Below are 24297 nucleotides of genomic sequence, written 5' to 3' on the forward strand. Positions count from 1 at the left end.
GAGGTTAACAACATCAATGATAATTGAGGTTGATAGCATGTACATTCTGATATGTTACGAGTAGAAGGGCATATCACTATTTGGAATCTTTTCCTCAAACTCATAACTTCAATGTAATCATGAGAAAACATCTAAAAAGCCTACACTGAGGGAAAGTCTACAAAATATCTGACCAATATCTCCTTAGTTTTTTCAAAACTGTCAAGGGCATGAAATCCAAGGAAAGAAACTGTCATAGACTGGAAGAGACTAAGGAGATATGAGTTAGTGCAATATGCTTATCCTGAAAAGTATCCTGAAACAGAAAAAGGACAAAAAGTGAAAAAGCTGCTGACATCTGGATAAAGTCTGTAGTTTAGTTAATAGTATTGTATAAATGTTAATTTCTTGGTTATGTACATGTGCTATGGTCCTATAAGATGCTAACATTAGAGGAACCTGGGTTAAGGGCATATGGAACTTCTCTGTACTATCTTTGGAAAATCCTTTAACTCCAAAGTTACTCCATATTTTAAAGTTAATTTTCTTTAAAAAAGGAAATTCTAAAATCAGCAAGAGGACAGAGAGACCTACTAGTACAATCAACAGCTTAATAAGAGATGAAAAAGAGTTAAAGAACTAAACAGAAGAAAAAAGGTTTTTTTCACAAACATGATTTTTTTTGCTTAAACCAAAATAATTTCCAGGACTAGTATTAAAATAACTAAAATAGCATAGCCAGTCTGCCAGATATAAGATCAATACTAAAAATTGATTGCATTGCTATTTACCAGCAATATACAATTAGGAATATAATTTTTAAAACAGGATTTTAGGAACAGTCTATAGAATATAAAAATAAATCTAAATAATGATGCATAACATTTTTATAAAGAAGATTTTAAAACTGTATAGACAATAAAGAAGATCCCTCCCAATAAATGGAGAAACATAAAGTTCTCAAAGACAAGAAAAGTCATTAGTATAAGGATGTCAATTCTCTTTAAAATGATCTATACATTCAATGCTATTATAATAAAAATCACAACAGGAGTTTTCAAGGAACTTGACAACTTATTTCTAAAAAACATATTAAAAAGTAAAATAGTGAGGATGCTACAAAAGGAGAAAATGAAGACTTCCATATTATAGACCTTCTCTAATGCTTCAGTAATAAAGACAATGTCATTTTGCTACACAGATTGACACAACTGACCAAAGGAACAGAAGAGAGAGCCCAGAAGCAGACTAGATCATGCACAGAAATCTGATCTGCAAGTTAGCTGGCTTTGCACAGAACTGTGGAAAGAATGATGATTTAATAAAGGATGTGGGGACTCTATTAGATACTTACTAAGAAAACATCGCATCATAGATAAAAATAAACTATAGCTGGACCAAGGACTTAAATATGAAAAGTAAAATTTAAATAGTCAAACAGTCCAATAAAAACTGGGCAAAAGACATGAGCAGGCATTTCACAAAAAAGGAAATAAGAATAGGCAATAATAATATAAAAATATCAACCTCATTAGTAATTAGAGAAAAATAAATGAAAATTAATACTGAGGTACAATTTTATACTTACCATACTACCAAACATTTAAAAAATGACAAATCAAAAGGCTAATGGAAATAAAATATTTGTATAGTGTTGGTAGAAGTGTAAATTGTTCACTTTTAAAATCAATTTAATTCTACCTAGTGAAGTTGAAAATATAAATATCTTGAGACAGCAAAGTCGTTCTCAGATATAGACTTAAAAAAAAGTTTTCTTGCATTTTTGGACAAAGAGAACTGGAAATAAGCCAAACATTCATCAAAGTAGGACAGACAAAAAAGGTTGACTATTTATACAATGGAATACTATACCTCAGGGAAAACAAATGATCTAAGCTATCTGCATCAACATGAGCCAACTTTAAAAACATCATATTGTTTAGTTTTGCTTGTTTTGAAATGCATATTAAATCACAAGAGTAAACACATAGTATTATCCCATTGATATATATTTCAAAATAGGCAAAAAAATAATTTACTTTTTACAAGACTGTACACAGGGAAATATGTGCATGTGGTAAAATTATAGAGAAATCAGAAGATAGAGTGAAAAAAAACTTAAGGCGATGATTAAATTTGCAGGGACAAGTAGAGGGTGTAATCAGGGACAAAAAAAGGAAGGGATTTCAGAACTATTGCAAGAGTCACTTTTCTTAAACTGAGTCTGAAATTGAATAAAGTTGAGTCACAACCTAGGTGAGGCATGCTGGATGATAGTTTAATTTTTATCATTTAACAATCTCTCATCATTTAATATGAACATATATTACATATATACACACATAACTATGCACATACACACACGTATGATACTATTCTCCTATAACATAACTCACTAGGTATGTAGGTGTCCTGTGGCCCTCTTGGCATTGATCTGTGGGCATTGGAACTAAGGGAAGAGTCACAAGAAAGTGCTAATACTCTGGCTGCTGCTATTGAGTTAATATAGTCTTTTGTTTCTGTCTTCCATTAACATCCATAAAATTATGGTAGGCCTACTTGTTATAGTGCAAGTAGGATAAATCATAAACTTTTCACAATTTTTGACAAGATCATGAAATCCTACATATGGAAAGAAGACAAGAAGTACAGTATATAGCACGGTAGAAAACTACCTATATGGGTATTAGGAAAAATAGATTTTAGCATTTGTTTAGGTATAAAATACAAATGAGACATAGGGTAGCAACTTTACTTCTCTGTGTCTCTATAGATAGCTAGGATAGCTTCTATTCTCAAGGTCTAAGATTAAAGATATAAGGGAAAAAATAACAAGAAATGCATAGTTGCAGAAAGAAGAAATGTGAAAAAAATATATAACCATATAAGTGTTAAAGATCCAAACTGTGATGACAGCCAGTACAAAGTTTATTTCATCTGTACTGAAATATTTATCTGTAATATACCGTAGAATGAAAATTCTCCTTCAACTTGTATATCAAAGAAAAAATAAAGAACTCCACAAAGAAGCTCAAGTAAAATATTTTTATGATATACAAATGCCATTGAAGTGAAAAATCTTCAATAAGACCACCCAACCTTGAAAAGTGTATTCACATAGGATTTAAAGAGTAATATTTATATGACATACAGTAGGTGGTCTTTTGCATGGGTGAAATACTCCAGCTGACTTTGGTTCATGAATGCTTCCAGGAAAATTATGATATATTTCTACCTGGCAAACCATAATGTTAGCCTAAATTTCTAATTCTGCTTTCAGAACTGTATTTTTTTCATTGCAATGAAATATTCAAACTTCTTAGTCTTATGTGTGTATATGTATCTATATGTGCACTTATGAATACTGGAGACTATGAATAATATGTACCTGTAGATACCACTTTTTCTTTTAATAGCTTATTGATGTGGCTACCAGGAGGCTCAAATGTATAATTTTTAGCACTAATGCTAACTTAGGTTTTTCTGGCACAACTGCATTCCTTTACTTGGTTTTTTATTCTCTATTACTTAATTTAATTTGTTTTACTCTATATGTATTTGTTACCATAAATTACCTCAAATTATTTTCAGAAGTAGATAGAAACTGACTGTATATGTACATGTATGTGTCTTCTAATTTTAAATGAAGATTTTAAATGAAACATGGCTTAAATTATAAAGCTATAAATTTCTTGGATCACCAGAAAAACATAGAACAAAAGATGCTATTTAAAATCACATCATCAAAATGAAGCAACTTGAAAGACTATAACAGTTGTTACACTCTGTTGTAATTTCAGGCATGATAACTTACTTGCATATGTCATCTTCTGGGTCTTCAAGCCCAAATCTTTCATCAAACGTAAGTTGTATCCATACATTTTCCTCTGCCGCTACTAATCTCCACACCAAGACCATATTTCTTGGATAAGTATGAGGAAACTTCGGGCTGTGAATACTTCCATTAGTAGACACAGTAATAATTCTCTCATGCTGGGGATCTTGTACCCCTAAAACAAAAACATAGCCATAGACATACATTTAGAACAGACATTTCAAAATGTATAGCTTTCAAAATAAATGTTTTTTTTTTTTTTAAATTTAGTCACATTGTACCTCAAACAAGTGTTAGGTATGCTTTACACAATATAATCCAAGTACTAATTTTTTTCAGAATTTATCCAGAAAAAATAACATTATTTTAACACTATTGAATAAAAAAACCTGTGTATATTTACACTTGAAAGAACACAACCAATTCATCTTTTTAAATTACTGAAATGTCAATCAACCAACTCTTTTGGATTCCTAAAATCACAATAAATTTGAGTTAAGACCTTAATCACCAAGACCATATCAAATATGAGTCATATTAGAAAAAGACACTTGATATAACTCTAGTTTTAAAAATACAAATAATAATTAAAGTCCTCTAATTATGATTAGGTTTAGTATTAGTTCATTAAAAAGTAGATTATCTGCCTAGGCCTAACCTAATAAGGCTAGCCCTTAAAAGAAACCGAGTGCTTCTTAAACTCAGAAAATCAAAGTGTGAGAGAGATTCAACAAGAGAGAAATTCTTTGTTGCTAGCTTTGAAAATGGAGGGGGCAATGTGCCAGAAGCTGAAGGCAGTCTAAGACTAACAAATTGCAAGGAAATAGGTACCTCAGTCCTAAAACCTCAAGGAACATGAACAGGTGTGGAAGCAGCCTCTTCTGGACATTCTCCAGAAAGGAATCGAGTCTGGCTGACACCTTGATTTTAGTCTTGCAAAAACTCAGCCAGAACCAGTCACGCAGTGCCCTGACTTCTGACCTATAGAGCTGAGAGTCAATAAAGTATGTTTTAAACTGCTAAGTTTGTGGTAATGTCTTACATAATATTAGAAAACAAATATGTCTTCTACTCTTCACAAAGCTGTTTGGATTGCAAGTATTGTTTTTGCCTTCATTCTTCAGCAGCAATTACAGTAATTGTAGCAACTTTTCATTTAGGATTTATGTTAGTCAAAACACATCATTTCACCTTGATAAAATACAATCTAAGAATATTTCTTTAAGAAACTTCTTGAATTTAAAAGGCGATGTCAAGGGTCAGGTATTAATTAAAATATTATTAAGGTTAAAAAAATAACCTGTTTTATTAGTAAAATACTCAAAATTATTTTAACAATTTGTATTTATGAGTCTTTAAACAAATTTTTCATTCTCTTAAACTTGGCTGTTTCAATAATCAGTAAACTAAGTATTATTTTATATTGTCTAACTTATAATTAGGAAGACAAGGTAAGGATGCATAATGTTCTGTGAATATACACAGTTCACATTATGAGGAATAACATATTAGTAAAATAGGCTTTAAGTACTATAAGATTTTTAAATTAAATAAATAATTTCATGCTACCATTCTTCCCAGTGCCTAAACTTATCCTCAGCAGTAAGCAACCTACACAGAAACATCTTCCCTCATACTGGATGCTAATATTTGATACTGGTATTGGCTATGTTAACATACATGAAATGATCAATAATTCTTCTATGCACATAATTTAGCACCAGGATATCTTCTAAGAAGACAAAAAGATCTATCAAGAAAGATGAATTCTCCTCTATACTCTCAAATGATAACTTACTATTAAAATTAAATTGTTTTCAAAGATTTCTTATAAAAATGAGATATTTCCCCACTCTCTAAATTTTCTTCCAATAATCTAAGTATTTCAGGAGGTGTTTATGGAACTAGTTTATATCAAAAGTACTCCTTTAATAATTAATATTATTTATTAATTTTTCTAATCAGATTAATAAAATGTAACATGTGCCCCATTCTGTATCAAAACACATGCCTTATATCATCCGAGGTACTCTTTTCAAATAAAAAAAGGTACTCTCATATACAGTCTAGAAAACTACATGGCTACTAAAAGATCTGAATTCCATTTTTATATCTTCAGTCAAAAAAGTTCATGAACAAAAGGTATGTATTTAAATTGTTTACTTCTTTTTTTCTTTATAATTTATAATTCCATTAAACTGTAATTAAACTAAATATAATTAATAGACTGAAAATCTAGGCCTTATTTGTGGTAAAATGTAAATTTCCTAAGTCAGACTGGAGCTCTTGAAAATTAATCTCAAAATGCAATGAGGTTTGCCACCACATGCATGTGGTTTGCATGACTGTCAAAGTTTTATGTAAATCTCAAACAACTAGGCCTATAATCAAAAAGAAAAAAAAAAACAACAAACATTAAGTTCTATCAAATTACAACACTGCATTGATAGCTCTGTTCTTTAAAAAACTCATCTTTCCAAATATATAACTTTAACTGGTATTTCAGGTATAAGACAAGTATATATATTTTTGACTATTTTATTGAACATCTGCTTTTCCTATATCCAATGACTAGTACACACACAGAAAGTACCAATGAAATAAAACAAATGTTTGTAGTCAAATCACTAAAATATTTACAACATGCTTCTTTCAATGTATTCTAAGCAAGAATAAATCTTGTTCATTGTAGATGAGCTTACATGAAAAGTGAAAATGTATATAAACACAATTTTTATTATTTATATAAATATACATTATTTCACATTATCTTGCACAACCCCTCTTAAGAAGTATTGAAAACTAAAATAAAACAAAAATAGAAAATGAAAAGAAGAGAGATTAATAGTGTAAATACTATAAAATTGTTCACTATGTATGTACACATACAATTCAATTATACAGAATCATTGTATATTTGTATGTATTCAATAAATTTAGCATTAAAATCAAAATAATTTCTTATGTTTACCATGAATTATATACCATTATTCCCTTTGAAGCTATATTTATTACAGATAAAAGAGGGTAGGAATAAGATCATAAAATGCAATAAAAAATATGATAATTGAAAATGCTATGTTATTAATAAGGGTAACATTAAAAAAAAGGTTTCTGGATAACATATAACTCCTAAAGAAAGATAAATCATCCATTTCCTTACCAATGCCAATGTTTAAGTTGACTATGGTATGAAAGAAGAACCGTAAGATTAAGAATTAGGTAAAAAGAAATGAATCTCCTTGCTTTAGTTTTAGAGTTCTGAAAAATACTAGTTCTTGTTTCACACAGGCAAGACTGTGTGACATGTTACTGTAAGCTAGTAGACTTCACAGATGTCTTCTGAGATTTGTTGTTTACCTTTAAATATATGTTAATTTTGAATTGTGTATAAAAAAGGTATTTCTGTAATTGCTGTCGCATCTATTTTCCAATCCTTACTTGATAAATACACATATTCACTGGTGTGTATTATCTGTGTTTTGCTCTTCTCGCTGTTTTTTTCCCATGTGATAATACTTCTTTATCCTAATCATGCTAGTTTCTTTATAAAAGCAATTTCTGCTTCTACCTCATTAACTCTCAGTTAACGTAGTTCACTTTTAACAATACTAGTTAAAAATCAAATGAGATATATATATGTCAAAACCTCATGGATAAAATGCATATACTTAAACGTGAAAAATATATCTATCTCTTATCTCTATCTATCTATCTATCTATCTATCTATCTATCTATCTATCTACCTACCTACCTACCTACCTACCTACCTACCTACCTATCATCCATCTATCTATCTATCATTTATCTATCTATTATCTATCTATCATGTTTCTATATGGCTAGTTTTACCTACTCCATGACTGGCACATTTTTGCCTAGAAAATCCAGAGTAATCTCATCCTAATCTTAATTTCTATAGAGAGAAGATGTACTTGAGCTCCACACAGCAAACAAATATCTCTCATAAATTCCGAACAATATAGAAATACCACATTTTCAAGTTTAATTTTTTAAATTTTGACTATTAATACAAAAGTATAATATACCATACAGAAAACTCAGACTCATTTCTGTTTTATCACCAGCTCAAATCTACCATTTCCTATACCTTTAAAACAACAGCAAAATAAGGCGAAGATAATCAAGTTAGTGTTGTTTACCTCAAAATGTTTACAAATTACAAAGATAAATGTTCACTACAGAAAAATAAAATAAGGGATTGTTATATTAAGTAAATCATAAAACAATATATTTAAGACATGCTCACTTGAGGTTCTTGAATTTATCCAAGAAGATAATCATTTTATTCCTCAAGGGAATGAAATGGTCAAAAACCATATTGAGAACCTATTATGTTTCATGCATTCCTCCAGGTGCTTTGGATCAGAAACAAAACGAAGCCTTGGCCTCTTGATGAGACACCTTCTAGGACTGCAATTTAGTATCAGTACTGGACTAGGTATATCAGGAAAGTAATATTAGACTATCAAAACCCACTTCAGAAGTTATCTCTTTTAGAAAGCCATACTTGATTCCTGTGTACATTCCTTTAGGACTGCATGTTTCAGTCATAATATATGGGTTGACCTTTCTTACTTTTCTACCATACTGTGGGTTCTTAGAAGGCAAAATTGTTTTTATTGAAGTCCATACCAGTATCTAGCTTTGTGTCCAGCACATGGCACTACCTCATATATATTAATATCATAAAAAGACTCGCTATCTCAGAACACGGCAGAAGACAATTTTATCTATTATTCAAAATTTCATCCTTAATTCCTAAGCTTCCAGAGATTGTACATGTGAGGATCAAAAGATTTTACAATTTATGCTCCTCACCAATAAAGTCCCTCAATTTGTATTCGATATCTTACTCATAATTCAGCTATTAAAACCTACATATATTTTTCAGCTGAAGGTGATAGGTCTTAGAGTACTCATTTTTGAGATGTTATTTTCATAATACGCTTGCTTATTTTTAAAAAATAAAACATTTTTCTATAATTTTACCACATTCTGAGAATGTCACAGTTATAGTCATCATTTTATCTTGACTCCGAAATATAAATCTATTGATGATAAAATTTGTTATTTTAGGCAAGACACTTGATACCAATTTATTTTTTATGAACTAGAGGTAATTGCAGGCTATTTTAAAGTTCAGTGAAATGATAATTGTATAAATTAACCATCTCAAAAATTATAAATCAGTATGTACATGAAAAAGAAACTTAGGCCATTATATTTTAATTCAAATACAATGAGAGAGAAAAGTTATCAGATATCAAGGTTTTCTGATGTCAGTGACTATGTGATTGCTAAGTAAGGTAATACAAAATTGGTCATATGTATAATGATTCCAATTTCACAGAGATCAAATAGGTTAAGCAAAAAGCAGTGCTTTTTAGGCAGTGATTTTAAGTTTCTGATTCCCCTCTACAGGTTGATTAAAGAGGGATGAAAAAGGGCAACTTTGTAGAAATGTTGCCATTTCCTTATCTTTAAAAAAAGGTTTGAATTTTTTTTTTTTTTTTTTTTTTGGTATCTAATGAGAAGTATCAGAATTCAGCCATTAGCCTCCTATCTATGAGCAATGGTAGGAAAGGAAACTTGTGTTCCAGAAGTTCACAACAAATCTTCCATATGCGATGAAAGAAAGTTAATACAGTGAGCATCTTCCCAACATCCCCTATCACCATTGTGAAGCAGCCATTGAATAAAGCAAGCTAGGATCAACCCTACCCAGAAGTATGTCTGGAAAATCCACATAAGTCCATTTCCCTCACTGCATAAATGTTTCTAATGAGCAAATCAGAATGAATCCAGTGGCTTCCCCCCTCCCTCCAATAGTTGGAGATAGGACCATTTTGGGTGCAGAAGTATAATCCAAAACTACGATAGCTATTAAGCTATCATAATAGAATACAGTCTGATGAAAAAGTCAATGCACAGAAGTAGGCAGATGCATAGCAATATAGAAAAAAAGGAGCTAGATCCCAGCTCAAACTACATAATAAATTCACCCCATCTTAGGGCTTCTCAGGTACATAACTAAAGAAATCATTTTTACTATTTAAGCCAATTAAAATTAAGATTTTTTTTACATATAACACCAAATTATTATATAGAGAACATGTTTGGGTTTGCCTGGGGTGGCCTTGATTTAGACTGTTATTCTGATGTGACTATTATTACTGTTCCCTTTTCATACTCTAAAATATGTGAATTGGCATCAAAAAGGATACAGCAAATAAGAATTATAAAATTATTTTGGTATTGAGGCATGAGATATAGAAATAGTAAAGATTTGACAGTATGGTATTTTAGTCTTAAAATAATGGTAAAAATAACTTTTTTGGTTTGATACAATGAGATATAATATTTTAAAATGAAGTCTCCATTATGGACGTCAAACTGGCAATAATCTTCTTACCTATTATGCCACAGGGTAAATAGCCAAGTATATAAACACAGAATCTTCTTAAAGCCTTTATCACACACCAATTAGTAATGAATATAATTGTATACATATGCAATTACATACACCACTATAGTGAAACATGCTTAGGTAATGCTATTATTTTTTATTCTGTGTTAAGTCATGCATTACTTTAGATACCACAGAGGCCAAAATGAGAATGTAGAATGGAGATAAACTTTGAGTAATTCACATTACAAAAGAAACATTCATTTTAAAGATTCGCTATTGATTCCATTTGTTCAATATTTAATCTTGTTGAATTAAAACTATTATTTAATGTAGAAAGTTTACATAAAGTTTTAGGAGCTCTGAAATTTTTTAAGTAGCAAAATTTCTATGAAATATGATGACCAAAACTGGCTAACGTGATTAAGCACAAATTCATATTACATAACCTTTAAGCAAACAAATAAGCTTGTTTAAGAGAAAATATGTCCAGTAAAGAACCTCATCTGTTTTAGAGACTTAACATATATCAATTTTCTATCTGCAATGGACAGTTAACTTACAACATTCACGTTGGAATTTACCATCATTTCAAGAATGGAAAGTAGTTACCTGTTTCTTTGTGATCACACAATATCCAGATACAGTACTAACATTTTGATTGGAAGACGTTTAAAATTCATTGAAGAAAATAATAATGAAAAGGTAATTGATACAAACTTACTCTTTCAGAGAAAAGTACAAATAGACCATTAATTTTTGCTTTTAATAAATATTTAAAATATTTTAAATTCTTATTTTAAGGTAAGCTCTGAATTAGGCAAAATAAATAATTCTTAAGAAACAATAAACTAAGAATATATTTATTTCATTTTTAACATGTTTAGCAATCATAACTGCTGAAAAATGAGACTTTACTGTTTCCTACTTGTACTTAGCATTTTATGTTCTAAGGTGAATGCATGCAATTTATACTTAATGAGTCTATGACTTTCTTATGAATAACATCAAAAGATAGGAAAAATAATAAATTTGATCACTTCTATACAAATCATGTCCTCTTATTTTACATTTTAAAAGTTTTAAATGCTGTAAATAAGTGATAAACTATTTGCATGTCCATAAACAATATCCGAGATTTATGTTTTATTTGTAGCAACAGTTTTGGTTTCGGTACTAATTTCATAACGATATCAGGAATAAGTAAAGAGCAATTATACTAGGACATGACTGCCCCACATAGGCTTGATTAAATATTAAATATGCTCATGAATGTTCTAACCATTCTGCCCTGTTGGAAAACATCACCTTCCCACCCCACACGCTGGCCTCAACAACACTTGTCAATTTTAAAGTAGTGTTAAAATATAAGTAAAATACAAATGTGAGGATTTTAAGAGAAATGAAAGCCATAAAGTACTAATAAAACACAATTTTGGTGGGAAAATAGGTTGCTTAAATTTTATTTCTCAAAGCAAAAATATTTTTAATAATGATCATGAGACAACCTAATTATGCCAAGCTATTTTTTCTCAGCTTACATTATTTTATCATCTCGATGGTCTATTATAAAAGAGTGAGTAGCATAAACATGAAGATGTTAAGTATACTTTATTCTGGAATTGTCTTAATATGTCCATTAGCAGAATTATTCAGCAACAGCTAGCATTCAGACAATAGTTTCAAAATCAAACCAAAGATCCAGAGGCAAGAGGTCTAAAAAGAGACAGATGGGACAGATTCAAGAAGATAATGTAATTTTATTTAAAATAGGGACTGAATTGGACTTTACAAAGTCCCCAGAAGTTTCATTTGTGAGAAGAGATTATTTTCTGACACCTCATTGTCACTAGTTCCTTCAAAATTATTCAAAAATACCTATCGCCCCATCTTCTGATCTCAGTGAAGACTTTGAGGATATGTCTATCAGATTGGACACTGTCAGAAGTCACAAGAAGATTCAAGAATTCTTCTTTATGGTATTTGCACTGTTTATCTGAGTGTAATCCCCCAGCTGCATTTGCGACCTCCCAGCAAGTGAACAGACCTGTTTGAACAGAGCATTTCCTGAAAATTCTTGTTCATGAAATCCCGTTTTGATGTTGAAAACTCTCCACCCATGTTCCCTACAAATTCATCCATTTCTCTTCTGAAAGAAATAGAATATTGCCCCCCCCCCAAATGGAAGAAAGATATGGAAATAAATGCCCAATGGGTGAGGAGGAGCAGGAAATAACCAGAAAAAAACTACAAATTAGGTTTATAAATTAAACTTAATTGCTGCAAATGTAACTACCAACTATCTTGAGAAATGGTTACTAGTCTTATTCTCAAGTAGAGGAAGGGCTTTTTAAGGCAAGATATGCATAACATAAGCCTTAAGAACAACTATGCTAACCATTTAAACTACCTGATTTATATTTAGAGATCTATTTTTCTAAAACCACACAAACCATCAAAATATTTATTTTATAGCAGTTATCATATTTCAAAACTTGCTTGCCATTGTGCATTCTTGTTAAAAGTCAACCAAAACAAAAGATTTCCGATAGGAAGGCAAAATACTAACTTAATTAATTAATTAGTTAACTAAAATAAATATGCATTAAGACATTACACATTAATCAACAAGAAACTTTTATTCAACTTTTTATGCCAAAAGAAAATACTTATAAGTGAAAGATGGACAAAAAGGCTAAGAAACACCAGAATAATCAATTACACTTTGAGAAACATACTTCTACTATCTCTGTGTCATAACGGTCAAAATAACATGCCAGGGGAAATTATCATTAACATATCAGAGAATACAGAAATGAGAATAGAGATATTTCAGTAAGCACACTGCAGTCTGAAGATTATTAGGGATAATGAAAACAGCGCTGGAGTACTGGAATAACTAGATAGAAATTTAGAAATACAAGAATAGAAAAGACTCCCATTATGAAAGCAAGGCATTTGAGTCTATACTTATTCATGTTGAAGAATCAGATAAGAATATCGTACCTCCTAAACAAATTTCTCTTCCTTAATATGGTTCATTACATCAACCTTAATTATGTGAGAGTACATTAGAGTGTATGATAAGAAAAGTTTAAATATTCAGAATAAATAAAAATATATGTTTTGCTTACCTTTTAAATGTTCTTTCTCCTCTTTTCTATGCCAGTCCAGATGCTTGGGTATAGTTCCTCCCTGCCAGTAGATGGAGATAGTAAAATTGAGTCTTTTGGTGACCTCAAATCCTAATCTAGGTGGTTCAGAATCTTCAATTTCAGATTTTGGAAGTAAAAATTTTTTGAATGATCAAAAAGACACATAAAGCTTGTAAAAATGATTATCTGAGTCAAATAAACTTTTATTCATGGTCATTGATATCAATCTTTAATGGAGAGGGTCTTGGCTCGCATAGAAAAGAAATAAAAGAAAGAGCATTATTTTGTAGGATATATTCACCTTGACTCTTCATTCTTCCCAGATCTCAACAAATATCTATTATGATCCTACTCAAATTGCAGGTTACTGGCCAGATGCTTTCATATACATTATCTATTTAATGTTTTTAACCACCCTGTGAAGTATAATTATCCCCAAACATCTTGTCCCAGAAACAAGATTTTTAAAAATTCCATATGGTGAACTCACACTCTCTAGCCAAGTTTTTGTAGTCTTCCTGGCATTTAGTTAATGGCTTCCCTAACCAGGGAGAATTCGTTTCTTCTTCCTACAGATAAAGGGACCTTGAAGTTGTTAGAAACTCATTTGCTATCAGTAAAAACTGTTTTTGTTTTATTTTATTTCAAATTAATACAAATCTTCCCAGGAAAATATTCAAAAGGTTAAGGGGCAGCCACTGTACAGTGATTAAATAATTCATCTGAAATAAAACAGGGCCCAGGAATAGTGCTGTATGAATTTTTTTTTGCTTTGAGAAATTGATCAAATTCATAGGGATAAGCATTAAAATTTGTGATTACTAATAATGGCTTATAAAAATAATAAAATTATAATCATTTTCCAAAGATAATAGGGCATGTAAGTACCTCTTGAAAATGATAAAGAAGCAAATGTTAAGAATATTCAAAACTAAATTGAATGTTAATGAATTACAAATTAATTGGTTCCATTCTTCTCAGTTTAGGAAACCCATTAAAATTTTTAATTAAATGGAATGTATTTCTTATCCTTATCACAAATAATAAAGTCCAAGTTTCAATATTCCTTATAGTCATGGTCAATGACTTGATTTCAACAGAGCATACTTTAGGGAAAAAGGGCATATACAACTATTCAAACAAAAGTAATAATGATTTGTTCAAGAATGACTGATTAAAATAAACTACTCTCTTTCATTCAGTCGCCTTAAACACTCTGCCCAAGTGAATACGCTAATATTTAAATACTTCATTACAGTTCTTGTAATGATTTTCAGATTACAAAATACTTTCTTATACATGTTTTTTTCTGGCTATCACAACAATCTTAAAAACTGACGTACCATGCAAACTTTATTATTGTGAGTCGACTGTCACAGTAACTAAGTGGACCATTAATTTCTTGTCCCAATCAATATACATTTAAGAATGAAAGTGGTATTACTGTGTCAGGGCAACAGACATAAACCATGATGGTCCCCAGACAGTTTGAACATATGGTTAACCTAATGACAAATGACAAAATTAACCTTCGATCTAGATCTTCTAAGTCTATTCTCTCTACTACATCACATGACTCCAGGAAATCTTTCGACCTGGGCATCTGTGTGATTAATTCTTAAGTGTATATTTTCCTGTTTGAATCCTTATTCAACTTAGTCCACTGAGTAGAACTTTTTCTTTGTTTTTAAAAATTTAGTAACATCTATTAAATTTAAAGTACTTTATTTCAAGATAGGTTAAAACAATAGCCGGTTTGTCGGTTTTATAAGTACTACAAAAACAAAACAAAACAAAACAAAACAAAACAAAACAAAAAACCCGAAAAACTTTCTCTGTTTAACTGCTTTTTAATGAGCTATTTGTGAGCTGGTTCTAATACTACCACTAAAGCAGCAGACATTTTTACTGATTCCGACTTATTTACTGGATTCTGGCTCCATTTCGCTGCTTGAAACAATAGGGTTGACATTAATTCTACTTCTAGTTATAAACATTCTTCCAAAATTTGGTACTCCTTAAAAAATGACAAATTCTATATTAATTTAAAGAAGAAAGATCATTTCAAATACACTCAATAATTAGGGTTAACAGGTGTGGAAAAATAAAACTGTATTAAAAGTAAAAGCTACTTATCCTTTACAATGAATGCAAGTCTCATATATATTCATCTACTTACTTGATTATTTAGTTTTTAAAATATCTATGTAATTTAATTAACAAAGTCTAAAAGATCACGTGTTCTGTCTAGGCTTTGTTTTGCTTTGTTTTCATAGTTTGCTTTTTACTACTGTAAAAAGTATAGTTTGCTTTTTGCTTAGTAGATAAAAAGGATGACATGAGTTCATTCCTGGCCTGTTGCTTTCTGAATATCACTAGTTTAAGAATAATTAACCCAAATCCCTCATATTATATGCAAAGATACCAGCAACCTATTGCCATGTCATCAATATCTTTCTATGGAATTTAGTTATATTAAATTCATGCTTGAAATTACTTCACCACAATCTTTGAGAAATCAAAAGTAAAGTAGAGCAGGTTCTCAAATAAAGTCATTTGTTCAATGTCATGTTGTTATAACCAATTGAAAAAAAAAATCGATTCCTGGTCAACGCCACCATCTGTGTGGAGTTTGCAAATGTATTCTAGTTAGCCTTATGCTTTAATTTTTCTAGATGACAAGTATAAAGGAAATGTTTAGAACTGATTGTAAGTATTATGGATAGAGGAATAACATAGTAGCACCATTATGGTAAAATGTCAGTAGGATAATTTGGACTGAAGAACATAATGTAGAAAGTTTCTGAGACAAAAAAAAAACAAAAAGAAAAAAAACCTTGACATGACTTGCTAAATAATGTCTATAATTCTCTGATACTTTATAATTGCTCCAATTATAAAACTAGGTTTCAGAATTCCTCAAGTATGTTAAACTACTGGACTAAGAATTTAAAAGCAAGAGCTGTTTTTTGATCCTCTTAAACCAACGGCTTGAGAAAGGTTTGAGGATCTGATGAAAGGTATAGATGCTCAAACAAGAAAATTATATATCTAAATAGATACTCTCATAATTTTCACACAATAGCATACAACTTCAGAGTATTCATCCAGCCCCTAGAAACTATCTACAAACCCTTATATCTATGAAGTCAAGGTTAAGAACATTTTCTCCAAAAATAACTTGTTCATTAATAAAGCAAAACAATTAGTTCTTCACTCCATGGTCTACAGTGCCATTTTGGTAAAACAGCATCGATATAAAAGAGTAACCAATTTAGCAATCAAGGGTTAAAAAAGAAGGGCATTCCAAAAAGATAACTTGAGTTTTTGAGTTGAAAAAATACATACTTGAATTACATATACATAATAGATATATATAGCCAAATATATGTATAGTAGATATAGTATATTATATATAGAAGGCATAGAATGATTTTTTGCATAAGACAATGATAATATTTCACATATTTCCAATACAACCGAGTGAAAGTGTTTAAATATTTTCTGGAAAAATGTATCTAAAATGTATAATTTAGAACAATCTAAGAATTCTCTTTACATTTGCTGAAAAAAATAATATCTTCTCGAGGAATTTTAAAGACTTGTTATCAAGAAATGTACGTATAAAAGAATACAGCACAATTGCACTCTCATATTTCCACAAGAAGTATTTATTTCACATAATAGTTTTGAAATACGAATGACAAAAGCAGTTACCAACTTTTGAGCACCAGTAATGGGCTAGTAACTATTAGACACTCACATGAACTATCTTAACAGCGATACTGTGAGGAAGACTTAATCATCGCCACTCTACTAAAGAGAAAACTTCTAATTAGATTAAGACATTATGAACAGAGAAAACAAAAAAAGTAATAACGCACATGATCCCCACCAGACTGCACACATAGATTGATAACTAAGCTGCTTCCTTCTGTGGCACCTGTAAATGGTACCCTCAGGGTGAGAAGTAGCAGCAGTTCATGTATTTGTAAACAGGCAGTGGTTCTCCTGAACCATGTAGGTGGGTCAGACGGCATGAAATACATCTAATTTGATCCTAGTTCTTTTGTGACTGGATTGATAGTGATTTATTTTTAGAAGATAATTAAGACAACTTTAAATTTTTTCCTCTATTTTTTTTTTCACAGCCAAAAAAAAAAAAAAAAAAAGAAAGCCTTTTCGGTTAAATAAAAAAGAAGTAACACAAGGGTTACATATGTTGTTATATCTTAGTTCTTAAAGAACGGTTATAACAATATAATCAAAATCTTTCACCAGACTTTGTATTTCATAAAGGAAATAATAAATATTTAAAAATATAACAGTACTGTATATATTTAACTTCTATTTAGGTAATTAAATTTTTTATTCAATAATATTAATTAAAACATTTTTTTAATTGTACAGTGAGTAGGTTCTCTCCTTTAGTCCTTTAGTGAGTATAGTATAGAACATTTATAGTAAAACAGTACAATGAGTACATTTTTAGCATCTTTGGATTCAAGTTCATAGAATGCTCTGGAATCATCATCACTTCTCTACTTGTTATTGAAGAGTATAAGTGGAATGGAGAAGACAGTCAATAGCTGTGATCTCATTATTTTTTTATTTAAGAAGTCCAGTATAACAGTAATATATAAAAAGTCCAATATAATAAAAGTTCTATAAAGGAGTTAAACTATAATTTTTAAAAAATATTTCTTTATCCTCAAAGTTCATCTTTCAGTGAAAGATAAAATATTTTAGTATGCATATTAAGCTGATATTTTTAGTAAATCATGTATGGAACATATTCTAAGTAGAATTAGATTTCAGAACTCAGCCAACAAATACTCATCCACCGCCTACTGAGTTAAGGACTTGGAACGTGGAGTTAGGCTGCTGTGCTGGAGCCCAGGCTCACTGCTACATACTCAAGCAGTATATTAACTACAAATTTCATCAAATATGCCTATTCATGTCTGTTTTTTTGATGACAAGTAAATTTTTCAGTGAACAAAATTGAGAAGAACGCTAATTCTCATTTATATCTTATTTCTAAAACTTTAGTATGTTTTTGGTCACGCACACACACGCACACACACACACACACACACACACACACAAAGTTCAATTTTAATAGTCGAATTGTGAGTCTTCAGTGTCTTACTTAAGAAGCTATATCTTATAATGTCAAAAGGATATTCTTTTATATTTCATGCCTGAATGTTTAAAACGTGTTTATGTATGAGTCATGTTTAATTTTATCTATTGTCTCATATGGATGGCCAATATTCTAAACATCATTTATTACATAGTTTAGACTTTCTCCATTCTCTGTCATATATCAAATTGCTATATATATGGGAATTGTTTCTGGTCTTTTTGTTCTTTTTCATTGTACTATATACTTATTTTTATATAAAACACCATTTCATTGCTATGTCTTTATAATAAGCTTAAATACCTTGGCTACTCATAATAAACTTTAATGCCTGGCCCTTTATTTTCTATATCAGTTTTCAGATTAGCTTACCAAGTTCCATGAAATTCTATAAAAATTCCATTGAGATTATGTTATTTATAAAATTATTTGAAGATATATTATATAACTATAACATTAAATTATCCCACCAGTAAACATGTTATTTCTCTGTCCAGTTATTTATATTTTATGTACTTTTTCTTTTTAAGTATTTGAACAAAACCAAAGATACCCACTGAAAATAAAAGGAACTAGCATAAAATTGCCCATAACAATCAATGAGCAATATCAATCCCATTGGGTCCTGTCAACTGGGAAAAGCCAATATCAGATTTGTGATAGCATCCCAAAGCCAAAATCAAGGATAAGAAATAAAAACAGATGCATAGTGAAAACAAAACAAAACAAAACAAAACACCGCTATATTCCTCAAAAATATCAAATGTTAACCTTTTCTAAATCTTAGTTTCTGTCCCCATCACCAAAAAAATATTTTTTGACAATACCTTACTTTAAGTCACATTTATAGTCTTTAACAGTTTTCCAGCTACTTTTTCAATATGTTTTAATTATCTTTGCAAAGATCTTGCATGTCTTTCTTTTAGATGAATTAAAAGGTATCAATTTTGTAGTTGTTACAATTAGGGTAGTTTTTCATTATATTTACCATGGGTTCTTTATCAAATCATTTAACATTTTTCCTTAGTACAGCTGACATGGGTTTGAAGTGTACAAGTGTACTTACATGAGTATATTTATTATTCCAATAAATATACTGTTGGCTCTCCATATCCCCAGGTTTTGCACCTGCAGATTCAAATAACTCTGGGTGGAAAAATCTGCAGATGTGGAAGGCTGATTGTACGCTTTGTTCTACGCCATTTTATACAAGAGACTTGAGCACCCATGGATTTGGGTTTCCAAGGAGGTGGGTCCTAGAACCAATCCCTTGGGATGACAGAAGTTAAGATATGAGGGAGTCAAAAGTTATATCCGGATGTTTGATCGTGCATGGGGTTGGTGCCCCCAACCCCCCTATTTATCTAATAATATGCTTTAAATATAATTATGTAATAGTCATACCTTTTGTCTTAACTGCTTTATATATTGTATACTTGTTATCCTTGAAGAATATACCAGAACTGGATCATGGCCAGAGCCATAATAAATTAAGAGAGTTTACTAAGCAAAAATGATTCACTTACTTCCTCATTTCATGTTTCTGCCTATTTCTTCTTCCCTTTACTTTTTTTCTATGCATGAATTACACTTTAACAAGTCTATTTTTTTCCTATTTTACCTTAATAGGATTCCACTTTCCCTTTCCTCCCAAGTCCTATCCATTTATCTCACCAAAAGAATTTTATTAGAACTAAAGTTTGAAGTGTTTCTAGACAAACAATATTTCACAGTTTTATAAAACCTCAAAGCTGAGGTGAACTTAAAGAAATGTTTTTAAGTCTTGAAAGAAAAGATGAGCACGTCATATTCTTATCTTCTAAGATAGTTTCGAGTATGCTGTCTCTGTGAAATTAGCTCTTCTCCATATCTTCCTGAAGAAATTATTCCTGTTGTATTTAAATGGCTTTTCTACTCTTCATCTACAAATCCATCAATATTACAAAGTTGTTTTCATGAGGTTTATTAATTCAAACTTATTAAAAAAAAGAAATGTGGAATGAATGCTTCAAAAGATTGTTCAATTCCTATGCAGTTGATATGTAAACACCATGAAAATGAAGAATTCCTTTTAATATAGAGCCATTTCCTAAGGGTAACTAAATGACTTTCTTACCAATACATGTTCACGCAGTATTCCAAAGTTTAACCCAATTTTAATGCAATTTATTTGTATAATGTGTCTTGCTATCGTTAGATGACCAAAAAAGCTATGCTTTGTAAAAAAACTGTTAGAAATTTTCATTAAAAAAACTGTACAAAGGAAAAGATAAAGGCAAAAAGATAAAGCATTGAATGCTGAGTGACTCAAAATACTATAAGTAAATGTGAAGAGAAAATCCTATAGGTAAATAGAATGATGATTCACAAGCAAGAGCTTTTTTATGCATAGTGTATGGTGCAAAGAATACCAATGTGGGAAGGAAAAGGCCACAACCCTTGGTATTCCTTCCTATTGATTGCTCAGTTTGTAGTAGCAGCTGGAACTTCTCTTAAGTAGATGCCAACATAGGGATTTTAATCAGCTTACGATGGCAAGTGTGCAGGAAACTCCTTGCAAGTATTAGCACTAAAAAAAGAGACAAATGACAGGAACTAGAGCAAATCTAGGCAATTTATGGATGAACATGATTTAAAAGGATTAGATTTTAAAACATTTTTCTGGCAAAGACTAGAAATCAAGAAAACAAACAAGCAATCACAAGGACCCAGTGAGTCTAACCAAAAAGTTACTGTATCATTCCAAGATTTTGGTTTATAAATTTGGAGATAAGAAATGATGCAGGTATAATCAAAATATTAAAATGAATAAAGAAATTTACTCTCTAATGGGCCATAAATAAGAGCCCTCAGCTGTTACTATTCTCAGCTATTTTAAAGCTTTCAATCAATTTGCTCAATATGTACAAATTTATGTTTTTGTATATGGAATAAATGTAAAATGTGCTTAAAATATTAAATTTAAATGTAAATGAGTTCAGATAGACTCCAGGAAAGTAATTTATTAAGGAGAATATACTGTTTAGAATATACTTCTTAAGTACTTCAGACATGAGTTTAAATAACAGCTTTACTTTTAAAAATAACTATTTTTAAAATATTATTTCAAATTTAATGGATACTGTGGATAATTTATAAAAGTTATAGGTTAGCCTGTTACATTTAAATGTTATTATGAATAAATATTAGAAACCTGATCATGTGTTTATCACAGAAAGATAAATGTGTCACCTACAATGTATTGATTTTATTCATAATGTTGTACTACTGTCCATTATATAACTGAAGGCTATTTCTCAAATCGTTTTTCTAATAAATCTACACATTTTTTGGTTTTCAAAAATTCAGTGTCACATTTTAAAGGAAAAGGCTAATAAATTAAATAACAAACAACAAGAAACTAACCTAAGATTATAAAAATAAACCTCTTAAGAAAAACCACACTTAAGATTTCTAAAACTTCAATTTACCACCATAGATTAAAAATAATAGTTTTGCCCCCTCTAATTATAACTGGACCACTTTAACATAACTCACAGCTACTGTCATTTACTGTGCTTATTTTATATGTGACAATATGATAATATACTGAAATTTATGTACATATATACATTAACACACATAAATGTATATGTATACACACACGTCACTAAACTCAAGTGTAACAGTATGGTACAGGTATGGATTTCTGGGTAACCAGAGCAATGAGTCTATGGCCTGAAAAAAATGCAAACATGACTAGATCTTCAAATCTAAAAAACTGATTAAGGATTTGTTTTTTCTAACACATACATTAGCAAACATTGGTGGTGTCGCTTTGATGCAGTCCAATTGGAGTACCCTGTTGACTCAAGGCTTCAAAGGACCAGCTAGAGTCTAACATCTTGCACAAAGACCCTGGACCTATTGCACACAATGATCTCATCTCATCTGAATGCCTGGGAGACATCTGTCAGACTCACACATTTTGCAATTTAAGCTGATAGGACTTCACTATTTTAAATTGAAGGGTATGTTTAAGTTATATCTCTTGAACTAGACCGAAAATTATTTAAGGGCACAAAACATTATGTCTTCTTTGTAACATTCCATATTAATGTTACTGAATATAGAATTTCAAATGGTTTGATCTTTGATAAGAAGTGCTCCGTACACAATAAACATTTAATACATATATACATTTTAATGCATTAAAAATTCATTATATTCAATCTTTTACAAAATATTACACAGAAAATGTATGTACATACATATATATGTATATACATAATATATTTAAAATACTAAATGCATAATGAGATTTACAAAGTACACAAAACATTTCCCTTCCAAGACTAGTTTTTTTCAACTACTTTTTACCCATCAATATTAGCAGCTCAGTAGGGTGAGAATGTGGAAGAACAGTTTGACCTTTGCACTTGTCCCCTCATCACCAGCTCTAAAAGTGATTATACACTGAGCCTCTTTTCTAGTTATCCAGTTCAGAATAGTTGTTCTGGACCACTGTTTCTGAATATACGGTATTTTTACCACTAATGTTTCTTAATATGATTTTAGAGGAAAAAAGACATTCTTTATTTTTACAGTTCATAATTCATTTTAAATACTAAATATATATAAATTAATTGTTTTCATGACTAGTTACTACAAATTATTTAAAAATCTATTTGTTTAAGAAAAACGATCCTCGGTAGAAGGAAAAATAATTAGTCAATAACAGCACAGGAGACTATAATTTGGTAAAAACTGCAAACATATGCAATGCAATTTCAAAGATGGGATAAAGGTTATAAAGTCATAAAGATGGAACCAAGGCTGATGTAGACATTGTTTTATCCCAAAGGCCCAGCACATCCTTCGGACTCATGCTCTTAATAAACATTTGCTGAAAGCATAAAATGGATAGGTCTTCCTTAGTTTAAAAAATGAAAAATATCAGCTGTTAGCAAAAGACTGTCCTCTATGCAAAGTAATTCAAAAAATACTAGAGTCCCAGTGCTCCAAAAATCTTTTGCTACTTACTAAATTATCTGAAACTCTCACAAGTCATTTCTGGTGAAAACACTGAAGGCCCAGGCATACATATGATTATATGTAATCATCCAGTTGAGTTAAAACTATATGACAAATTTGGTATTTATTTTATATATGCATATATCATCATTTGCAGTAGTAGTTCTCAAGAGAGAACTAACTGTAAGACTGATGAGACTGTGGCATAAGCAAATACTAGACAGAGAGATTTAGCACAGAAACTTGAAGAAATAATTTAAAAACTGTCTTACAGTATCAATAAAATGCTGAGGAACCACTAACCTTGAGATGCAGGGGAAGTAAATAGATAGGAAACACAAAGGAAGGAGGGTCAATTTAAGAATGATAGCTGCTCCTGAAGGAGAAAATATAAAAGTTGGAACAGAAACAGAATCAAACACAAATACTTTGTTGTGCTGAAAAATCAATGACCTGAATAGGCACATAAAAAGTTTACACATGTCCTTTACAAATTTAATGAAAGAAGATCTATTCCTAATCATTTCCTCACACTATTTTAAACTACACAATTAGGGAAAAAATCCTGATGTAAATTTCAGATTACTTAATCGGTCTACTCGTCCCAAAATATCTTTAAAATAAGTATGATTTAATCTCTCAGTTTATAGATAATAAAATTGAATCATAGAGAAATACACATAACCCTGGAGGCAGGGTTTATACATGCTGTGTTAAGAGAAAAATATAGAGGAAGCC

At 30.4% G+C, this 24297-nt stretch overlaps 1 protein-coding gene across 2 annotated transcripts in view; it reads right to left on the reverse strand.

Annotated features, from left to right (window-relative positions):
* The window catches only part of PDGFC (platelet derived growth factor C), a 167476-nt gene that overhangs the window by 74575 nt on the left and 68604 nt on the right, over nucleotides 1-24297 (reverse strand). The window contains exons 2-3 of one of the 2 annotated variants that reach the window (XM_011360332.2): nucleotides 13380-13440; nucleotides 3794-3989 (exon numbers count right to left, since the gene is read on the reverse strand). In XM_011360332.2, coding sequence (XP_011358634.1) covers nucleotides 3794-3897 — 104 coding nt within the window. In that variant the 5' untranslated portion in view covers nucleotides 3898-3989; nucleotides 13380-13440. The remainder of the gene's footprint in view (nucleotides 1-3793; nucleotides 3990-13379; nucleotides 13441-24297) is intronic. The other variant, XM_011360331.2, reaches the window with a different exon arrangement.

This window comes from Pteropus vampyrus, unplaced genomic scaffold (assembly GCF_000151845.1).
Source record: "Pteropus vampyrus isolate Shadow unplaced genomic scaffold, Pvam_2.0 Scaffold53, whole genome shotgun sequence".
In the NCBI taxonomy this organism is placed as follows: Eukaryota; Metazoa; Chordata; class Mammalia; order Chiroptera; family Pteropodidae; genus Pteropus; species Pteropus vampyrus.